The following is a 19854-nucleotide window of genomic DNA, read 5'->3' as shown; positions in this document are numbered from 1 at the left end:
CCATCCCTACTGAACAGTAAAGCTCAGGAAAGGACTGCAGAGGCTTAGATGGATTTTTCTTGTAATGGCTGCACCCAGCTGCTTGGGACTGTGGAGTGTCTGGGCACCAGAGTAGAGAGGAACGAGCTTCTCTCTCCTGTGCTCTCTATGACACCCCCGCCCCACAGCTGACCCACGGGAAGTACGAAGAAGGAAGCCTTTTCCCTCAGCAAAGATTATTTTGCTTTTAATGTTATTTTCCCCACCCTGTAGTCATACCTTTCATGAACACATGATGTATATGGGAATGCACTTCCATAATATTGGAGGACTCTATCATGGGAAGCAGTGACTCTGAAAAAGAGCTAGGGTCATGGTGGGTAATCAGCTGAAAATGAGCTCCGAGTGTAGTGATGTGGCCAAAAGGGCTAATGCAATCCTTGGATACATAAACAGGAATATTGAATGTATAAATGGGAATACAAAGTAGGAATAGGAAGGCTATATTATTACCTCTGTATTTGACACTCATGTGACCCCTGCTAGAATACTGTGTCAGTTCTGATGTCCACAATTCAAGAAAGATTTTGATAAATGGAAGAGGGTTCAGAGAAGAGACACGAGAATGATTAAATGATTGGAAAATGTGCCTTATAGTGATAGACTCTAGGAGCTGAGTATGTTTATCCTAACAAAGAGAACATTTAAGGGATGACTTCATCACAGTTAGTGAATACCTACATGGGGGAACAAAAGTTAAATGGTAGGCTCTTAAGTCTGTCAGAGAAAGGTATAACATAGTTCAATGATTGGAAGTTGAAGCTAAACAAATTCAGATTAGAAACAAGGTGCAAATTTTTGACATTGAGGTTTATTAACATTTAGAACAAATTGCCAGTGGTGGTGTTGGATGCTTAGTCACTGGCAACTTTTAAATCAAGATAGGATAGTATATTTAAATTGGCTCTCTTTAAAACAGGAATTAATTCAGAGAAGTTCTGTGGGCTGTGCTATGCAGAAGGTCAGACGAGATGTTCACAGTGATCCCTTCTGGCCTTATAAACTAAGAATTTTTATTTCTTCATTAGGTGATGAAGGGTGTGAAAAGTCCATGCAGATACTTGGTGTAAGAGTTTTAGCTTTCTGTAAAGAATGACCTATTCAAAGTCTTTGAGCAATAAAGACTTAACCAAATATGCATTTCTTGTCATCTGAATTAATGTTTTTCTCAAAACAAATATATTGATGGGGTAATGATACCAACTTCCATTTGTAAAGGGCTCTATAAGAGATAGGTGTTATTGTATTGTCATGTAACAACTTTAATTTTACAGAAAATTGTAACTTTTAAAAAGTTTATGTAGAAATAATAAGTATGAGTTTGGTTAGGAAATTTTAAAAGGTAAATGTTAAATAAAAGTTGATTTATTAGAAAACTGCTTAATAAATGTATTTCTCCAATCACTGAGTTTTATTTACTTTTTCTGTTATATTCCCTTTCTAGTCAAATATATTCCCTTTCTAGTCCGTTTCCCCCCAAACTATGGAAGAAAGATGCACAGTAACTTTCTTCATTTCATTGTATAGTTTGAGTTTTCTTACTAGACTATGTCATTGATCCTCTTGATATTTTCATATACTGAGAAAAGATTCATAGTCAAGATGGTAATACAATTGTTCAAATCAGTTATACAAGGAACTCAAAACTTTTTTTTTAAAAAGAGCAATTTGAAAACAAGTGTGCACATTAACAAGGTATTTTACATTTCAAATTCTGTAACTTAATAAATCACTATCAATTATACACATGAGATTAGATTAAATATCCGGTGGTCATTGTTCTTTTTTTCCTTTTTAAAATTAGGCCACCGACATCTGTGATCCAAACCCAGTCATGATGCTTATGCTCTGCGTCTATTTGTATGAAAGGCTCCCTCAATATTTACCCACGAAGACTGTTGAGTTTACTGGAGCTCTCCATGCTACTGTTGTTAGACAGGTATTGATATATCTGGATTTCGGTCTGAATTACTCCCAGCACTAAAATGTACAATATATGTGGGGAATATATATTACACATACATAAAGCACACATTTTTTGTATTAATGGATCACATGTTCTGCTCTGCTACTCAATACAGAGACTATAGAATGAGGAAGAATGGCCCCTCTTTTCTTTTCTTCAGATTTGAGGTTCTGACTTCCACAGCTGTTTCCACCACTGCTTTCAATCAGTGCAGGAGCTTCTCCACAAGTCTAGTTGTGGCTTTCTGGGATCAGAGAGAGGGGAATTAGAGAGTAACTGCTGAAGTGGGGTTACAATGCTTGCAGGATCCAATGGGAGCGATACTGTGAGGAGAAACAGCGGTTGAAAGATCTGAGGGAAGAGAGTTTGCTCTCCCGGTGGAAATATGTGATCTGCATAGTTCTATATGGATTTCCTAGCAGATCCACAAGAATGACACAAAACACTGCACTATATTGATATATGTTTAAAGGTTTTATTCCATGGTGAGAGTTTGGTTACTTTATTTGTAGCTAAATGGTATATTCTGTTATACTTAACATGTGTGTCCCCAAAGACTGAGCAATGGATGTATGTTTCAATTCTAAAAGTACATAAGTAAAAGTAGAATAACTTTTATCGATTGTTGTGATAGGTGTGTCTGAAAAACCCAAGCCTGAAACCTTTGGTGTACAATGCTACAATTGTTGGAAGAGAGTCTGCTGATTTCTTATTGCCTAAAGGAAACACTGTCATCATTGCCCCAAAGTAAGTAGCCATCTGTCTAGTTTTATTGAATGTGATGTCATGATAGATTTAGCAAAGTGTAAGTATAAAAGAAATCTGTAAGCTTGGTTTATAGAGGAACAATAGAATGTGTTCACTTATAAACACAGACAAAAAATAAAAAGTATAAGGATCAAATTCTGTTCCTTGTGAAATTGGTGTGAATCCAGAGTAACTCATCAATGGCACATTTGCAGATTAGCTCAACAGAACTCAGAGTACATATCTTCAGTCATAGCAGGGAGGTCCTCTCTCCTGGTAAATGTTTTTGTGCCCATCATGATGAAGGCTTTAAGCTTGAGCTGGATCTACTGTTCTAAAGCTGCTTTTTTTTCCCCCCAGCTAGAGCTAACCATGTCCCTTAGCAAGTCAACTTTTTGACATTAACACATTAGGTGAGATTATGCAGCTAAGAATAAGTTCTCATAGGCTGTTTTGTTTTGATTTCTCATTGTTATACTCTAGCAGGATTGAAAGATTAAGAGGGCATGTCAAGGCTTTAATAGTGTTGTTAACTAACCTCTTCCCAGTTCCACAAGATGAGAATTGTAAAGCTACAATATGTCATTCTTTTTATAGCTTAAATTTCTGAAACTTAACTGACATAAGGATTACAAGGGGATGTAAAATGTTTAAAGAAAAGGAGTACTTGTGGCATCTTAGAGACTAACAAATTTATTTGAGCATAAGCTTTCATGAGCTACAGCTCACTTCATTGGATGCATTTGCATCCGATGAAGTGAGCAGTAGCTCACGAATAATAAATTTGTTAGTCTCTAAGGTGCCACAAGTACTCCTTTTCTTTTTGCGAATACAGACTAACACGGCTGCTACTCTGAAACCTGTCATTATGTAAAATGTTTAGAAACTGTTGTTGCAATGGATATTTACTAGCTGAAAACCGAGCTTCTATGTCTAGCATGTGTCCTGCTTCCTCTGTGTTTGTTAAATATTCTGCACTTTGTTTGTGATTGGTCATATATCTGGGTACAGGTCTTTTAGTATATGTAGTTTAACTGCAAAATACCAGATGTGATGAGTAGTCCCACTAGAAGTAAGTGATGCTGGATCCTCTGGATAATTGAAGTGCAAATGAAATGAATCCATGTATGGAAAGCAAAGGTGACAGTTTGTAGGAAAATAAACTATTCAAGCTGGTAGAAGAAGTAAATATAAAAAGTATTGTCAATGAAGACAGTTTCCTTTTAAAAATTCAAAAGGTCAGCATAAATACAGTGTTCTATTAAGATGATCAAAAAATGTATATTAAATAACACCCCTATTATAAATATATACAGAAAGTATAAATGGGTAATGCTATGTTATCATTGATCTTTGTGGCTAATTTGATTGTTTTCCTTACAATTGCTTTAGATAAAAATTAAAAAGGTAATCTTTGAAAATAGAATGTATTTTTTATTAAAATTCAATACCGTGGTTGTTTTTCACTTCACCTTTTGAAGTACATAAAAAGACACAACTAAATATATGCAAGTTTTTCTTGAAGACTGGCATTAAATACTGTAGCAGACATCTTGGATAAATGCATGGAAATGAAAGCTGACTCAAAAGTTAATCATCCATTGGTGACTCCTATGTACAGCCCTGAACATAGTTTATGGTAACATAACCTTGTTTATACTCACGGGCCACTAAGCTAAACATTTTGTAAGATATAATTAATAGCTTTGTTGATACGGGGTGGAATATAAAATGTAATAACCTAAAGCAGGGAAATACAGATGAGGTAGATTCTTTATATTAGAATACAATCTCTTAACTTGGTTTTTAATTTCTAGAGAAATATTAGTAAAGTGATGAATAAGCTACAATCTCTATTTAATTGGTTATGTCTGGGCTCTGTGCTTTTCTTCAAGGTATCACTCCAGGAGCGTTACTCAAAGAGAACTTTCTGATGTCTACTGTAGAAAGACTTAGGGTCTGTAAGGAAGTGAATGAGATAGAGTGGCTTCTAACTGAGTTCTACATAGGAAGACCAGTGCAGAGTCTGGGTTAGAAACAAATGAGAATTTTCAATGCCTCTGATGAGAACAAAAATGATATACTTGGCATTACTGAAACCTGGTGGGATTATTTCCATGACTGGAATGTTAAAATCACTGGTAATAACCTATTCAGGAAGGATAAAGGGCATAAAAGAGGTGGGAAATGGCATTCTATATTAAAGACACCATTACCTGCTTCAGGGTTATTGATAACTCAAAACCACAGGATCTTGACTAGATATGAATTAGTGTGCTAACTATTAAAGCCCAGGAAAGGTTACTGGCAGGACTCTGCTACAGAACTCAGGATCTGTTACTCCTTAGTTACCTGTCTGTAATGTGTGGAAAGAAGAATTGTGTTGTTATGGGGGACTTCAGTTTGAGAGAGACATGCAGCCAATAGTAAAAAAAATCATTAGAATTTCTAAAAGTTATGAATGATGGAGTAGTGAGTAGGAATAGGGAGGTGATTTATTTCTTCTGTGTAAAGCATTGATAAGACCAATGCTGGAATACTGCATACAGTTTTGGTGTCCACGTTCTAAAAAGGGATGTTTAATAAGTGGGAAGAATGAAGAAAAAAGCCACAAAAATGATGTAAAGGCTGAAGAAAATGTCTTTTACTTGGAACTTGACTTGGAGCTCAATCTGTGTAGTTTATCAAAAAGAACAGGTGGCTTGTGTACAAATACTCAGGCAAGACAATAGTGAGTACTAAAGGGGTCTTTAACAGAAAAAGGCCTGACCTAGAACTCATGGCTAGAAACTGAAGCTAGATTAATTCAAACTAGAAATTAAGCACAAATTTTTAACAGTGAGGGTGATTAACCACTGGAACACATGTCTTCAAATCAAGATTAGACGTCTTTCTGGAAGATATGCTTTAGCTAAACTAAGTTACTGGTCTCAATACAGGGATATGAGTTAAATGTAATGACATGATATCCAGGAAATCAGACTAGATCATTTAAGGGTCCTTTCAGATTTGAAATTCTATGAACCTATGTCACTCCCAATAAAAACAACTTTTTTCTGACTTTTCCTATGCAGAAAACTAAATCTGCTTAATTAAATTAAAAATACAGAGGTTAAAAGCTGGGTTGTTTGTTTGTTTGATGATGATGGACTGTACAAGATTAAGCTAATAATGATTTTCAGACCTCTATGAACATTTTATAACAAACATGCCCATAGCAGTGACTTTGGAATGGAGTTCACTACTTCAGTAGTAAGAGAATAAGTAGGGTAATCTGTAGTTGTTCCACGAGAAGACAAAAGGCTAGTTTTGTCTGAGTTTACATTTGACACTGAGCGTGGGAGAAGATGTGACTTTAAACCTCCTTTGTGCTCCCTTGATCTTGTGTTGATCTGGTGATGAAACAGATCACAGCATAAATTGGAGCATAGCTCCACTGAAGTCAAGCTACCCTGATTTATACCAGCTAAAATCCTGACCTCTTTATCTGAAAGCAATTAAGCAAGTTTCTCATAAACTCAACTTTTCTGAGCACCACTGGAGTAGAGTTTTCAGTTGATGAAGGCTAGAGAATTTCTGGTAACCCCTAGATTTGCTTTTCTGTCTTTCATATTTCTCAACCTTGCTCTTATGGTTCTGCACAGCTCTGCCCCATATAGATCTGCCATCACTCACTTAATCGTATCTTGTGTTCTGACCACTCTTCTCTTGTTGTTCCGTTCGTTTTCTCTTATTCTCAATTCTGTATCTTTTTTTTTGTGCTGCGCTCCAGGCCTGACACAACATCTCTCTTCCTGCACCAAACATTCTTTCTCTCCCCCTTTAAAACCCACAAATTTTTTGCTTTCCATGCTGCCACTGACTTAACACACCTGTATTATTAACTCTTCCTTTACATTGTTTCCATTACCGATTCGTTGTTTCCATTTTGTTTTAACTCTCCTTTACCTACTACTTTCCTCTGTCCGTTTTGTTTGCTCTCTCTGTTTGTCACATTTAGATTGCAGGCTGTCTGGGACAAGGGACATGCCTCCCTTCAGTCTCTGTAAAGCACTATGCAAAGTGATTATCCTATACAAATATTGAATTATTAATGTTTATTTTACAGTTAGTAGTAGTTAATATTAATAGTTCCTTAGCAATATTCATATATTCCTCAAGCCCCCACTTAATAAGTTAACATTTTTATATGTTTGTCACCCTGGTTGAGAACTACCAATACAAGCTTCCCCCACATTTTGGGCTGTCCAGATCATTACACATATTGCCTCTAAACTACTGAGGCTTAGGACAACCTTACATCAATTGCCTCTGAATCTTTTCTGACTTTGAGCAACTTTACATCAAGATGACCTAAATGTATATCTTCTATTTTGATCAGCTTTACTGTGCTCTTGACTTTGTGGATGTTTATAATACATATAGTTCTCAAGTACCAAAAGCATCTCAGATTTGTAGTCTTTTTTGCCTTTTGGGAGAGAATGGCTGCTACATGTTTTAACAAAATGCTTAGCAGTATTTGTAGGTTCTGGGTAGGCTGGGACTCAATGCATTTTACTAGTTAGATGGCTGTTGAAGAAGAAAACGGAATTACTTATCCTGTAATTCTACTTCAGTGAAAACTATCATTCTGTCAGGATTCTCACTCACCTCTGAGAGTGTGAAGGGGAAATTGTTTTTGAGATGCTGTTTTTTCTCATATTTCTATTGCTCTATGTTTTTAAGGCACTCCTTCAATCACTATTTTATGAATGATTTACCATGTTGGGGAGCCTTCATTTCCTACTCAATTAGGAACTGACCAGAATGTTCCAATGTTGACAGTTCAAATCGCAGATGGCGTACAGCTATCAGTGGGAAAGGGGGGAAATTTTGGAAGCCAACCCACAACTGCTGCCACCAATGGCCAAAAACTTTAAAGCATGTGGAATTCCCTTGTTGTTTACTAGAGAGCTCCAGATCGAGAAATGAGAATTTGCCAGAATGATACTTTGTGGTTCTGCTTCTCTAAAGATAAGTTGTCCCCTGTATTCACTTAATTTAGATGCAATACATTATTTGAAGGTGTAAAATCACAATTATTAAAAGTAGCTAACTGGTTGGTTTTTCATTGGTAATTGTTTTAACATGCATCCCATCTCTTCCTCTGGCTGTCATTGCATTCCTCTGTTGTTTTTTCTTGATTTTAATACCAGATATATTTCTGCTCCAGAAATAACACTATCACGTGTGTAACTTTAAAATTGTCTTCCATAATTAACAACTTTCTAGTAATCTTGAGCTAAGATAAACTTAAAGAACATTGTTGTACAGTAGTCTTCTACCATCTGTTGATTCAGTCTGCTGTTTTCTAGGGCTTCTTCTATGAATCTGCATCGTATTAGTATTAACTGGATTAACCAAAAGTATTAACCAGATGACCACATAGTTTAAGTTTTCACTTCCTTCTACTTACATTGTAAGTGATTCCAATTCAAACAGCCCACAAAATCTGGGAGCCTCTCCTTTCTGAGTAGCTATATTATTACCATATTTCAGACCTTATAGAGAATGTCTTTTTTTCTGAAATACTGTGTCTTTTTAGCTTCTGTAATACTCTTGCTTTAATACAGCCTTTTGTTTTTCACCCATGCACTGTTATTTTTCTGACCTCAGTACCATTTTAAGATGTTTGTTGGCACACAGTCCTAAGAACCCAAACTTATTCTTCAATAATTATATAACAATAATTAATCTCTCATTGTCCCAGAGCTAGGCAAATCATACTTCTTTCACCTCTTTTAGAATCTCATTAAGGCCCCCTTGTCTTTAGGGCCCCCTTGTTAAAATTTGCTTTCTGGTTTTGTGGCTTTATCAGCTATACAGTCTTCATTTACACAAAAGCACTTTTTCCTTCATCTCTAATTATACGCTAAATCCTGAAACCCTTATTTGTTTTTACTCAGCCCTCACCCAATAGGACTTGACTGAGAGTTTGCGTAAGGACTTCTGGATATGACCCACAATATTTGTAGTAAAGTATCTTATTGTTTAACTTCTGAGTTCTCTTGGATGAAAGGGAACACAAAATAAACTTAATTGTAATCCTAGAACAAAAAATACAGGGAAAGGGTGGCACTTTTTGCACCACAAGAGTATAAATATTAAATGTTATTGTTTTTAAACTTTACACTGATAGTACAAGTAAACAAACACATTTTTCTATATCATTATTATTATTTCTCGGTCTCCCCACCCTCTTTTTAACGCACAAAAACAGCTTTTGGACACAGCATTGCATATTGGCAAATTCAAAAGTAATTCTCCTTGTCTCCACCCTCTCTTCAAAAATCTTTTTAAAATGTTCTGGTACTGAAATGACCCTCCAGGTTTCTTTGGTATTAATTTGTGAGTTTAATTTGGTTAATTCTAAAGAAAGTGATTCCTTTTCCTTTTTTTTTACCTAGGAGCCAAATAAATATAAATGTAGAATTCACTAGTCGCTTTCTACATCCTGCTGAAGCAATGTTATTGTTGGTTTCGAGGACTGTAAGTGAAGTAAGAGGTACAACAATGACTTTCTCTCTGAAATCTAAAGTCAACCATATTGACCCTGCTGTAAGTACCGTGTATGTCATTTGAAAAAATGTGAATGTTCCTGTAAGTCACTCTCAAAAATTCTTGGACTTAAATGATATGTAGGGTTGGCAGTAAAACCAGAATCTAATTTTGTGAAAAATTTCATTGTTTCAGCATTTATTTTAGTTCCTTATGAAAATGAAAACTATACCTTTCGAAATAAGAATGAGACACAAACCAATAGATACCAACATACCCCACTGCAGAATAGCCAAAAACTCAATGGTTAGGGCATTCACTTGGGATGTAGGAGACTCAGAATGAAGTTCCCATGCCAAATCAGGCTGATAGGGAACTTGAACCCAGGACACACACATTTCAGGTGAGTGACCACTGGGCTAACGGCTATTCTGGGGAGTCTTTCTGTTTGCCTTTTTCTCTCCCCTGCACCATATTCCACCCTGGAGTATGGAGACACTTGAACTTAAAGATGTCTGCACTGCATGTCCCTGCATGGCTTGGTTGCATAGAGAAAAATGTACTGAAGGTGCCCATCGGCTGAGAATAAGGGATTCCAGGATCACAGGAAAAAGACTTCCTCCTGCAAATAGATCCAGATTATAAAATGTAGATGTGCTATTGTCTGTTTTTAGGAAAGCAAGCATCACTTTTTTTTTTTTGCTGGGGGAAGGGAAATTAGGAAATTCCAGACAATAGACTATGTTAAAGTAGGTACTCAAAGGCCAGGAAATGACAGAGTTAATGTTGCTGCCTTGTTTGTATGCATTATGATACAGATTGTACTTGGATCTTGTCTCTATGAATAGTTAGTGTGCAGCAAACGGGGGTATAAATCTATCTTGCTGTAGCCTGGCATGTACTAAGTCCATATGGACCCTACTAGTGTGCATTAAAAGTTGCCTAGTGCGCTTTGATCTATCCTGCTTGGAAGTGGGAGTAGCTCAAAGAACACTGGGAAAGTTTTAGTACACAGCAGCATGGTCCATGCAAACTATTTATGCACAGCTGGCTAGTGTGAGGTAGATTTACACCACAGCTTGCCATGCGCTAACAGTTTGCATAGATTCTGACAACTTTTCCCACTGACTTGCACCACAGGATGTCTGCTCCACAAATGTGCACATGAAATTAGCTCCTTAGTTAACTGCCTCATTCCCTGCTTGGGCCTAAGGAAGGTTGTGCTGCTGGTTGATAAGGAGATACAATGTATATGGCTGTTGACAAAATTATTGTAATGCATACCTTAGAGAATAAATTATATCTAAAGTCAGACAGTAAAGAAAACTTGGCCCATTAGTACAGTGAAATGAAAAGTACTGTAATTAAGAAAAAATGACACCCACTCCAAGACAGAACACGTGTATCTAATGGTTATGGTAAAATTGTATGAGAAATAGTAGTGATCATGTAATTAAAGGCATTTAACCAGGTCAGAGTTAGGTTGTCGAGAAGCCTTAATTTGGCTTTTTCTGACTGAATACTCAGCTGTGGACCCTTAATGTTTGGTTAGGGTGAAATTCTGGCTACTTGCATGGAATTTCGGTATTAGGAGTCTGTGTGGGGAGCGGAGGATAAAGGAGGCGTGGCAGGTGACATCCACTTCCCACAACCCAGGAGCAAGGGGCAGGCCTGGTGTGCAGCTGATCGATAAACCGGGTAGAATTAGTGGGGGAAGCAAAAGTGGATGGGAATCTGGGAGGCAGTGACCATGAGTTGGTTGAGTTCAGGATCCTGACGCAGGGAAGAAAGGTAAGCAGCAGGATACGGACCCTGGACTTCAGGAAAGCAGACTTTGACTCCCTCAGGGAACAGATGGCCAGGATCCCCTGGGGGACTAACATGAAAGGGAAGGGAGTCCAGGAGAGCTGGCTGTATTTCAAGGAATCCCTGTTGAGGTTACAGGGACAAACCATCCCGATGAGTCGAAAGAATAGTAAATATGGCAGGCGACCAGCTTGGCTTAATGGTGAAATCCTAGCGGATCTTAAACATAAAAAAGAAGCTTACAAGAAGTGGAAGGTTGGACATATGACCAGGGAAGAGTATAAAAATATTGCTCGGGCATGTAGGAAAGATATCAGGAGGGCCAAATCGCACCTGGAGCTGCAGCTAGCAAGAGATGTCAAGAGTAACAAGAAGGGTTTCTTCAGGTATGTTGGCAACAAGAAGAAAGCCAAGGAAAGTGTGGGCCCCTTACTGAATGAGGGAGGCAAGCTAGTGACAGAGGATGTGGAAAAAGCTAATGTACTCAATGCTTTTTTTGCCTCTGTTTTCACTAACAAGGTCAGCTCCCAGACTGCTGTGCTGGGCATCACAAAATGGGGAAGAGATGGCCAGCCCTCTGTAGAGATAGAGGTGGTTAGGGACTATTTAGAAAAGCTGGACGTGCACAAGTCCATGGGGCCGGACGAATTGCATCCGAGAGTGCTGAGGGAATTGGCGGCTGTGATTGCAGAGCCCTTGGCCATTATCTTTGAAAACTCGTGGCGAACGGGGGAAGTCCCGGATGACTGGAAAAAGGCTAATGTAGTGCCCATCTTTAAAAAAGGGAAGAAGGAGGATCCTGGGAACTACAGGCCGGTCAGCCTCACCTCAGTCCCTGGAAAAATCATGGAGCAGGTCCTCAAAGAATCAATCCTGAAGCACTTAGAGGAGAGGAAAGTGATCAGGAACAGTCAGCATGGATTCACCAAGGGAAGGTCATGCCTGACTAATCTAATCGCCTTTTATGATGAGATTACTGGTTCTGTGGATGAAGGGAAAGCAGTGGATGTATTGTTTCTTGACTTTAGCAAAGCTTTTGACACGGTCTCCCACAGCATTCTTGTCAGCAAGTTAAGGAAGTATGGGCTGGATGAATGCACTATAAGGTGGGTAGAAAGCTGGCTAGATTGTCGGGCTCAACGGGTAGTGATCAATGGCTCCATGTCTAGTTGGCAGCCGGTGTCAAGTGGAGTGCCCCAGGGGTCGGTCCTGGGGCCCGTTTTGTTCAATATCTTCATAAATGATCTGGAGGATGGTGTGGATTGCACTCTCAGCAAATTTGCGGATGATACTAAACTGGGAGGAGTGGTAGATACGCTGGAGGGGAGGGATAGGATACAGAAGGACCTAGACAAATTGGAAGATTGGGCCAAAAGAAATCTAATGAGGTTCAATAAGGATAAGTGCAGGGTCCTGCACTTAGGATGGAAGAATCCAATGCACCGCTACAGACTAGGGACCGAATGGCTCGGCAGCAGTTCTGCGGAAAAGGACCTAGGGGTGACAGTGGACGAGAAGCTGGATATGAGTCAGCAGTGTGCCCTTGTTGCCAAGAAGGCCAATGGCATTTTGGGATGTATAAGTAGGGGCATAGCGAGCAGATCGAGGGACGTGATCGTTCCCCTCTATTCGACACTGGTGAGGCCTCATCTGGAGTACTGTGTCCAGTTTTGGGCCCCACACTACAAGAAGGATGTGGATAAATTGGAAAGAGTACAGCGAAGGGCAACAAAAATGATTAGGGGTCTAGAGCACATGACTTATGAGGAGAGGCTGAGGGAGCTGGGATTGTTTAGTCTGCAGAAGAGAAGAATGAGGGGGGATTTGATAGCTGCTTTCAACTACCTGAAAGGGGGTTTCAAAGAGGATGGCTCTAGACTGTTCTCAATGGTAGCAGATGACAGAACGAGGAGTAATGGTCTCAAGTTGCAATGGGGGAGGTTTAGATTGGATATTAGGAAAAACTTTTTCACTAAGAGGGTGGTGAAACACTGGAATGCGTTACCTAGGGAGGTGGTAGAATCTCCTTCCTTAGAGGTTTTTAAGGTCAGGCTTGACAAAGCCCTGGCTAGGATGATTTAACTGGGACTTGGTCCTGCTTTGAGCAGGGGGTTTGGACTAGATGACCTTCTGGGGTCCCTTCCAACCCTGATATTCTATGATTCTATGATTCTATGATAGCTCTTCTTTTAGCCTACCCTCAGATCACCCCATTTGTAGCCTAGGTTTGAAGGATTTATGCAGGCATGTTGTGTGGCCACTGCGCCTGCAGACACTGCACAATCCCTACTTGGGGCTCGAGTGCTGAAAGGGACCATGTAATGTCCCACTGCACCATGGGTAGAGTCATTTTATGTTTTGAATTTAATATGCAGATCTTCATTGTAAAGCTGCTTTAAATATATATTTAAATGTGCCACAGTAACTTTTCCTCTATGTGCTGAGAGAACAGCTCCTTTTGAAAATATCTCATAGATGCATAGATTCCAAGGTCTGAAGGGGTCATTGTGATCACCTACTCTAACCTCGTGTGTAACACAGGCCATAGAACTTCCCCCACAAAATTCTTTCAGTAGATCTTTTAGAAAGACATCCAATATTAATTTAAAAATTGTCAGTGATGGAGAATCCCCCAGGACCCTTGGTAAATTGTTCCAGTGGTTAATTACTCTCATCATTAAAAATGTATGCCTTGTTTCCAGTCTTAATTTGTTTTGCTTCCAGCCATTGGATCATTTTATACCTTTCTCTGGTAGATTGAAGAACCAATTATAAAATATTTGTTCCCTGTATAGATGCTTTAAAGATTATAATCAAGTCACCCCTTAACTTTCTCTTTGTAAAGCTAAGTAATTTGAGCTCCTTGAGTCTATCACTATAAGGCATGTTTTTTTAATCCTTTAATCATTCCTATGGCTCTTCTCTGACCCCTCTCCAATGTATCAACATCCTTCTTGAATTGTGGCCACCAGAACGGGACGTAGTATTCCAGCAGCAGTCACACCAGTGCCAAATACAGAGGTACAATAACCTCTCTACTCTTACTCGAGATTCCCCTGTTTATGCATCCCAGGATCACATTAGCTGTTTTGGCCACAGTGTCACACTGGTGGCTGATTATTCACCACCACCCACAAATCTTTTTTCAGAATAACTGCTTCCCAGTGTTGAGTCCCCTAGCCTGTAAGTATGGTCTACAGTCTTTTTCCCTTGATGTATATATTTACATCTTTGCAGCTTTCCTTTTACATACCACAGAACAGCTTTTGTTTCAACATAAGCATCCTCAGAGTCTCCTTATTCTCTGGAGTAACATCATGCTTCTGAATTACAAGTCCAGTTTTTTGTACATGTTGTCAGTGTGTTTAACATGGTTATTCATTTTTTACTATATGCTAATGGCCATCCAGACCTTAGAAATATTCATCTGAAAAAAGTGAAATAATTTCCCGTTTATCAACACTAGTGATAGGCTAATCCACCATTATTGCTGTCACATGAAATAGATTACTTCACAGAGGAATGATTGGACTTTTCAGGAATTTAACAGTTTTATTGACCAAAAGTCATTCTGTACTAATGTAAAACATACTAAAACACATTCCACCAATCACTGCAAAGGATGCACGCTGACTTCGTTGGACCCATTTGTTTCCTTAAGAGATGTAACTTGGGCTACATCATCATATGGAAATTACAAATTGCAGCTGTACCAATAACAGAAGGATAAGGAAGCTTCCCATCCTCAGTGCTAGTGGGCATGGTGTAGCCATAAAGACTTCAAGCTGTCAAAAGCACAAGGATACAGGGGCAGCTAATACGACTGGGAGCACTTACTGTCCTTGAGATGGCATGGCAGGGACTGGTTACAACCTTGTCGTCTTGCACACTAGCTGGCATCTATAATTTTGTAGATGGTTCCTTGTTCACCATGAGCAGCTGCATCCTCTGCTTGTGTTGCCAGATTATTAATATAATGCTGTTTGTCCAATCTCACAAGGCGTTTGACCTCCCAGTATGCCGTTCTATACTGCTCTTGGTATTTGTCTTTAGCTTCTGGGATTTTGTGTCTAAAACTTTTTTCTTCAGGCCTTGTCTGGTTTCTGTGATGTTCCATGTGCTGGGTGTAATCCACTCCTTCCTTCTCTTCTGCCTGTAGCCTAGACAGGCTTCACTGCTCTGTTTATAAATTGCTGTTACTTTATCCCATCTCTTGTTGATCTCCTCATCTGCATTCCTCTCCTCTTTATCAAGGTCTGCAAGTGCTTGAAACCTGTTCTTTAACCAACACTCTCACCAGGAACAAACAAGTACACCTGCTAACTGAAAAAGAACAAGAAATGAGCTGGACGGAGCATTTCAAAGAATTGCTGAACAGGGAGCCACCTAAAGGGGAAGCAAACATCCAGGAAGCAGAAGATGATCTTGATATCAGCACAGACACCCCAACTAAGGAAAAGATCATTCAAGCCATCAAATCCTTAAAAAATGGGAAAGCTCCTGGCAAGGATAACTTGAGCAGAATTGTTCAAGGTAAATCCTAAATCAGCAGCATCTATACTTGGCCCCTCTATTTATATCAGTTTGGAAAAAGTGCCATATGAGTGGACCAATGGGGTGATAGTGAAGATACCAAAGAAAGGAACTCTGTGATTGTAATAACTGGCATGGTATCACACTTTTGTCTGTGCCAAGCAAAGTATTGTGTAAGATCATAGTCCAATGTATATCAGAGGCAGTTGATAGTGTTCTCAGAAAAGAGCAAGTTGGTTTTCGGAAAGGGCATGGATGCACAGACCAGATCTTCACTCTACGAAACATAATAGAACAGTGCTTAGAATGGGAATGGCAACTCTACATAAATTTCATAAGCTTTGAGAAGGCTTTTGATAACATTCACAGGTCCAGCCTGTGGTGCATTCTGAGGGCATATGGAATTCTTTTCTGTATAATTAGTGTCATCAAAAGCTTCTATTTCAAGTTTACAAGTAGTTTTGATCACAGTGAGCTGTTCTGAAGTCAAAACAGGAGTATGTCAGGGGTGTGTCATGTCTGCAATCTTCTTCAACATTGCCATTGACTGGGTAATGCAGCATACAACAGAAGACATGCTAAGAGGCATTAAATGGACACTCTTCTCATCCCTTGAAGACCTGGACTTTGCAAATAATCTTTCTCTCCTATCTCATACCCAACACCATATACAAGAAAAAGCATCTCAACTCAATGCATTCAGCCAGCAAATTGGACTGAAAATCAACCACAGTAAGACAGATATCATGACCTTTAATATTGCCTCACCATCACCAGTATGGATAGAGGATTATGTTCTCACCAATATAGAAACATTCACATATTTGGGCAGCACCATTCACGTACTTGGGCAGCCAGGATGGTGGAACAAGCCAGGATATCCAGAACAGAATCAATAAAGCCAGGAACACCTTCAGGAGCTTAAATACAGTCTGAAAATCATCAAAATAAAACACCAAAACTAAACTCAAGATTTATCAGAGCTGCGTACTTTCAACACTACTTTATAGTGCAGAATGCTGGGGAATGAGAAAGTATGACATGTCCAAACTGTCTTCATTCCATACAACCTGCCTCAGAAAAATTCTCCTTATCTTTTGGCCCAGAACAATCTCAAACCAAGATCTATTGACACAGTGCAGCCAAGAGAATCTGAGCACCATCATTGCCATCGTTGGAGGTGGATCTGTCTTGTGCTTCGGATGGAAACTGATTCCATCACCAGAGTAGCAATAAGATGGACACCCAAAGGCAAGTGAAAACGAGGCTGCCCAAAAACAACATGGCGAAGAGCTGTGGAAGCTGAGCTGAAAAACCTGGGGCACAGCTGGGGAACCATTGAAAGACTTGCCAGAAACAGACAGGAGTGGAGGAGTTTCGCCACGGCCCTAAATGCCAGAGGAGTAATAGGAATATGATGATGATGATGACATCCACTTGCTTAATTTTAAATAAAATATACAAATATATATAGATAGATAGATATAGATATATATAGCTACTCCTCAAACTTACCTTCATGAATTGGCTGACTTTTTTTGTAGGCATCAGGGAAGCAGTAAGCCTTGAGGAAGAGCGATGTGGAGAGGTTTGGGGAGAGCATTTATACACAAGAGCTAGTGGGTAAGAAGAATTTGGTGGAGGAGAGGGTTGTGATGGAGAGAAGGATAGATGTGATATGAAAAAAAGAAGAAAAATAGCTTTTCCTCCCCTCAATCTTTAGCCGTATTGTATATGAGAATTCTGAAAAGCAGGGTTGGAGGAGAGTGGGGTTTAAGCATGTATGTTTAAAAGGAATTGGACCCTAAATCATCTTATATGTTGGCAACAAAACCTTACATATTAATTATACTAGTGATATTAATATCAGTTTACAGGGAATTAACTATACCATGTATTTGGAATATTTTTTGCCTAGTTACTAGTTTATTTTTGATTAAGTATGGAGTGTTTTTTTAATTTTCCCACTCTGATATAACTTTTTATTCTCTTTTAGGAAGTATTAAAATGCAAATCCCCATGTTATGAACTGAAGAAAGTTAGTCTGAATGTTACTAGTCCCTTCAGAACTGATGGAACATTCAGGTAGGCAATGTTGTAAAGACAAAATCATAACTATAATAATATGTATATCTAGTCTTTTTCATAATTTTCTCCTGTTTAAAAATGTAGGAAAAATTGAAGTTAAATTATAGGAATTTGCATTTCCAAAATTGTTACAAGCACTATGATAATGAATAAAGTAGATAAATAAACCTGAATTGAAATCCATCTTTGTGTAAGCAATGAAACTACAGCTTTCATCAAATGGAGTTCATGAACCTTGCTTGTATTTTTGTGTATGGCTGAGATCCAGGAGAATTCCAAAGAGAAACAAACCATGTTAATTAATAGGGTTCCCCCCCACCTGCAATCTGCTTTGTCCTGCTGATTAAATTACTAAACTGAAATATTCATGCAAAAGAGAATATACGCATTTGCCTAGGGACTCGCATCACCATCAATTAATCTATTTTTTCTTTTGTATTCACAATATATGGAACATCTCCAGAGACGCAAACTTTCTTTTTCTACTATGTAAGAAGTAGAAAATTATGTTGCTGTAATATCTCAGTGCTGTGTGATCTGGCTCCAGATTTTGTCTTTAATCTGCAGACCCAAATTAATTTAATTAACTTAATCAGACAGGACCATAAAATTAATTTGTATTTAAGAGCCCAGAACACAAAACAGTTTTCTGTATTATTTCTAGCTTCTCTTAATGATATCCTGTTTAATACACACATTGCCTCCTTGTAATTTCATATATGATAGGCTAAAATGGGATATGCCAAAAAAATCTCTGGAATTACAAAGTACTCTCATGATGAAACATGAAAGATTGATGGAAATTTGTCAGTGTGCTTTTTTGTTACGTGACTGGTATTCATTCATGTTAATTCATCACAGTTTTATTTTTGTTTTTTTAAGTGAATTTAATGTTTGTTAATGTTTGTTTAATATTTGCTAGTTTGACAGTCCTGAGGATGGAAGTCCTCTGTTTATCTACAAAATAGAATCATAGAATCATAGGCCTGGAAGGGACCTGGAGAGGTCATCTAGTCCAGTACCCAGCACTCATGACAAGACTAAGTATTATCTAGACCATTTCTGACAGGTGTTTGTCTAACCTGCTCTTAAAAATCTCCAATGGCGGAGATTCCACAACCTCCCTAGGCAATTTATTCCAGTGCTTAACCACCCTGACAGTTAGGAAGTTTTTCCTAATGTCCAGCCTAAACCTCCCTTGCTGCAAATTAAGCCCATTGCTTCTTGTCTTATCCTCAGAAGTTAAGAAAAATAATTTTTCTTCCTCCTCCTTGTAACAAACCTTTACATACTTGAAAACTAGGTTCAGCATGGGCAGCAGCTAGTGAAGTTGCTTTCACTGCCCCACCATTGTGCTTTGACCTGAACTACCTAAGATGAATTAGTTTATTTTCCATGTTTGTTCATTCCTTAAGACAATCAGCATAGGTACCTCTTGTGGTTTTTATGATGTGGATGGATACCTGTCCACCAGAAAGTAGATTAGGGCCACCAAGTAAACTAATTTCATCTGAATGACTCTTCAGCTATTGGATCACAACTATTTTAAATAACTGCAAGCTACAGATGAAAGGTTCCATATCACATTGCCAGTCTTCTGAACCATTCAGGACTTCCCTGGGAATTCATTTGCTTAACTATGTATAGGGTCCTACCAATTGCACAGCAATGAAAAACGTGTCAGAGGCCATAAAATTAGCCTTTCCCCATGAAATCTGATCTCCCGCTTGTTGCTGGGAGCACCGCAGCAAGGAACTCCTTGCTGCAAGTTCCTGCACGGCTGCCCTCAGGGGGAGATCAGACTCACCTCCGAGTGCCTTCCCCTGCTGCAGGAAGCTCCCATGCTGGACAACAGCCCTGGAGGTTCCTGCAGCTGGAGGCTTGTGGAGGTGGGTTCGATCTCCCCTGCTGCTGGGAGTGCCCCAGCCAGGGGGCTCTAAGCTATGAGTCCCCACCAGGATGGGGAGGGACATGATTTGTCTTTCCCCTGCAGGGCTGCTGGCAGAGGAATGTGTGGGATCAGACCCACCTCCGGGTACCTTGTGGATTGAGACCCTCACTGTCAGGACACTGAAATTTCAGTTGTAAACGCATGAAAACGTGAAATTGACTAATTTTAACCCCATTCCCCCCAGCCA

At 39.0% G+C, this 19854-nt stretch overlaps 1 protein-coding gene across 1 annotated transcript in view; it reads left to right on the top strand.

The window, feature by feature from the left end:
• Nucleotides 1–19854, top strand: part of CFAP47 (cilia and flagella associated protein 47) — a 638800-nt gene that overhangs the window by 248581 nt on the left and 370365 nt on the right. The window contains exons 36-39 of the mRNA XM_043505538.1: nt 1844–1978; nt 2640–2752; nt 9199–9349; nt 17625–17713. Coding sequence (XP_043361473.1) covers nt 1844–1978; nt 2640–2752; nt 9199–9349; nt 17625–17713 — 488 coding nt within the window. The remainder of the gene's footprint in view (nt 1–1843; nt 1979–2639; nt 2753–9198; nt 9350–17624; nt 17714–19854) is intronic.

Source organism: Dermochelys coriacea, chromosome 1 (genome assembly GCF_009764565.3).
Source record: "Dermochelys coriacea isolate rDerCor1 chromosome 1, rDerCor1.pri.v4, whole genome shotgun sequence".
Classification (NCBI taxonomy): Eukaryota; Metazoa; Chordata; order Testudines; family Dermochelyidae; genus Dermochelys; species Dermochelys coriacea.
The sequence above is the reverse complement of the archived record's forward strand: the minus strand, read 5'-3'. Positions and strand labels throughout refer to the sequence as shown.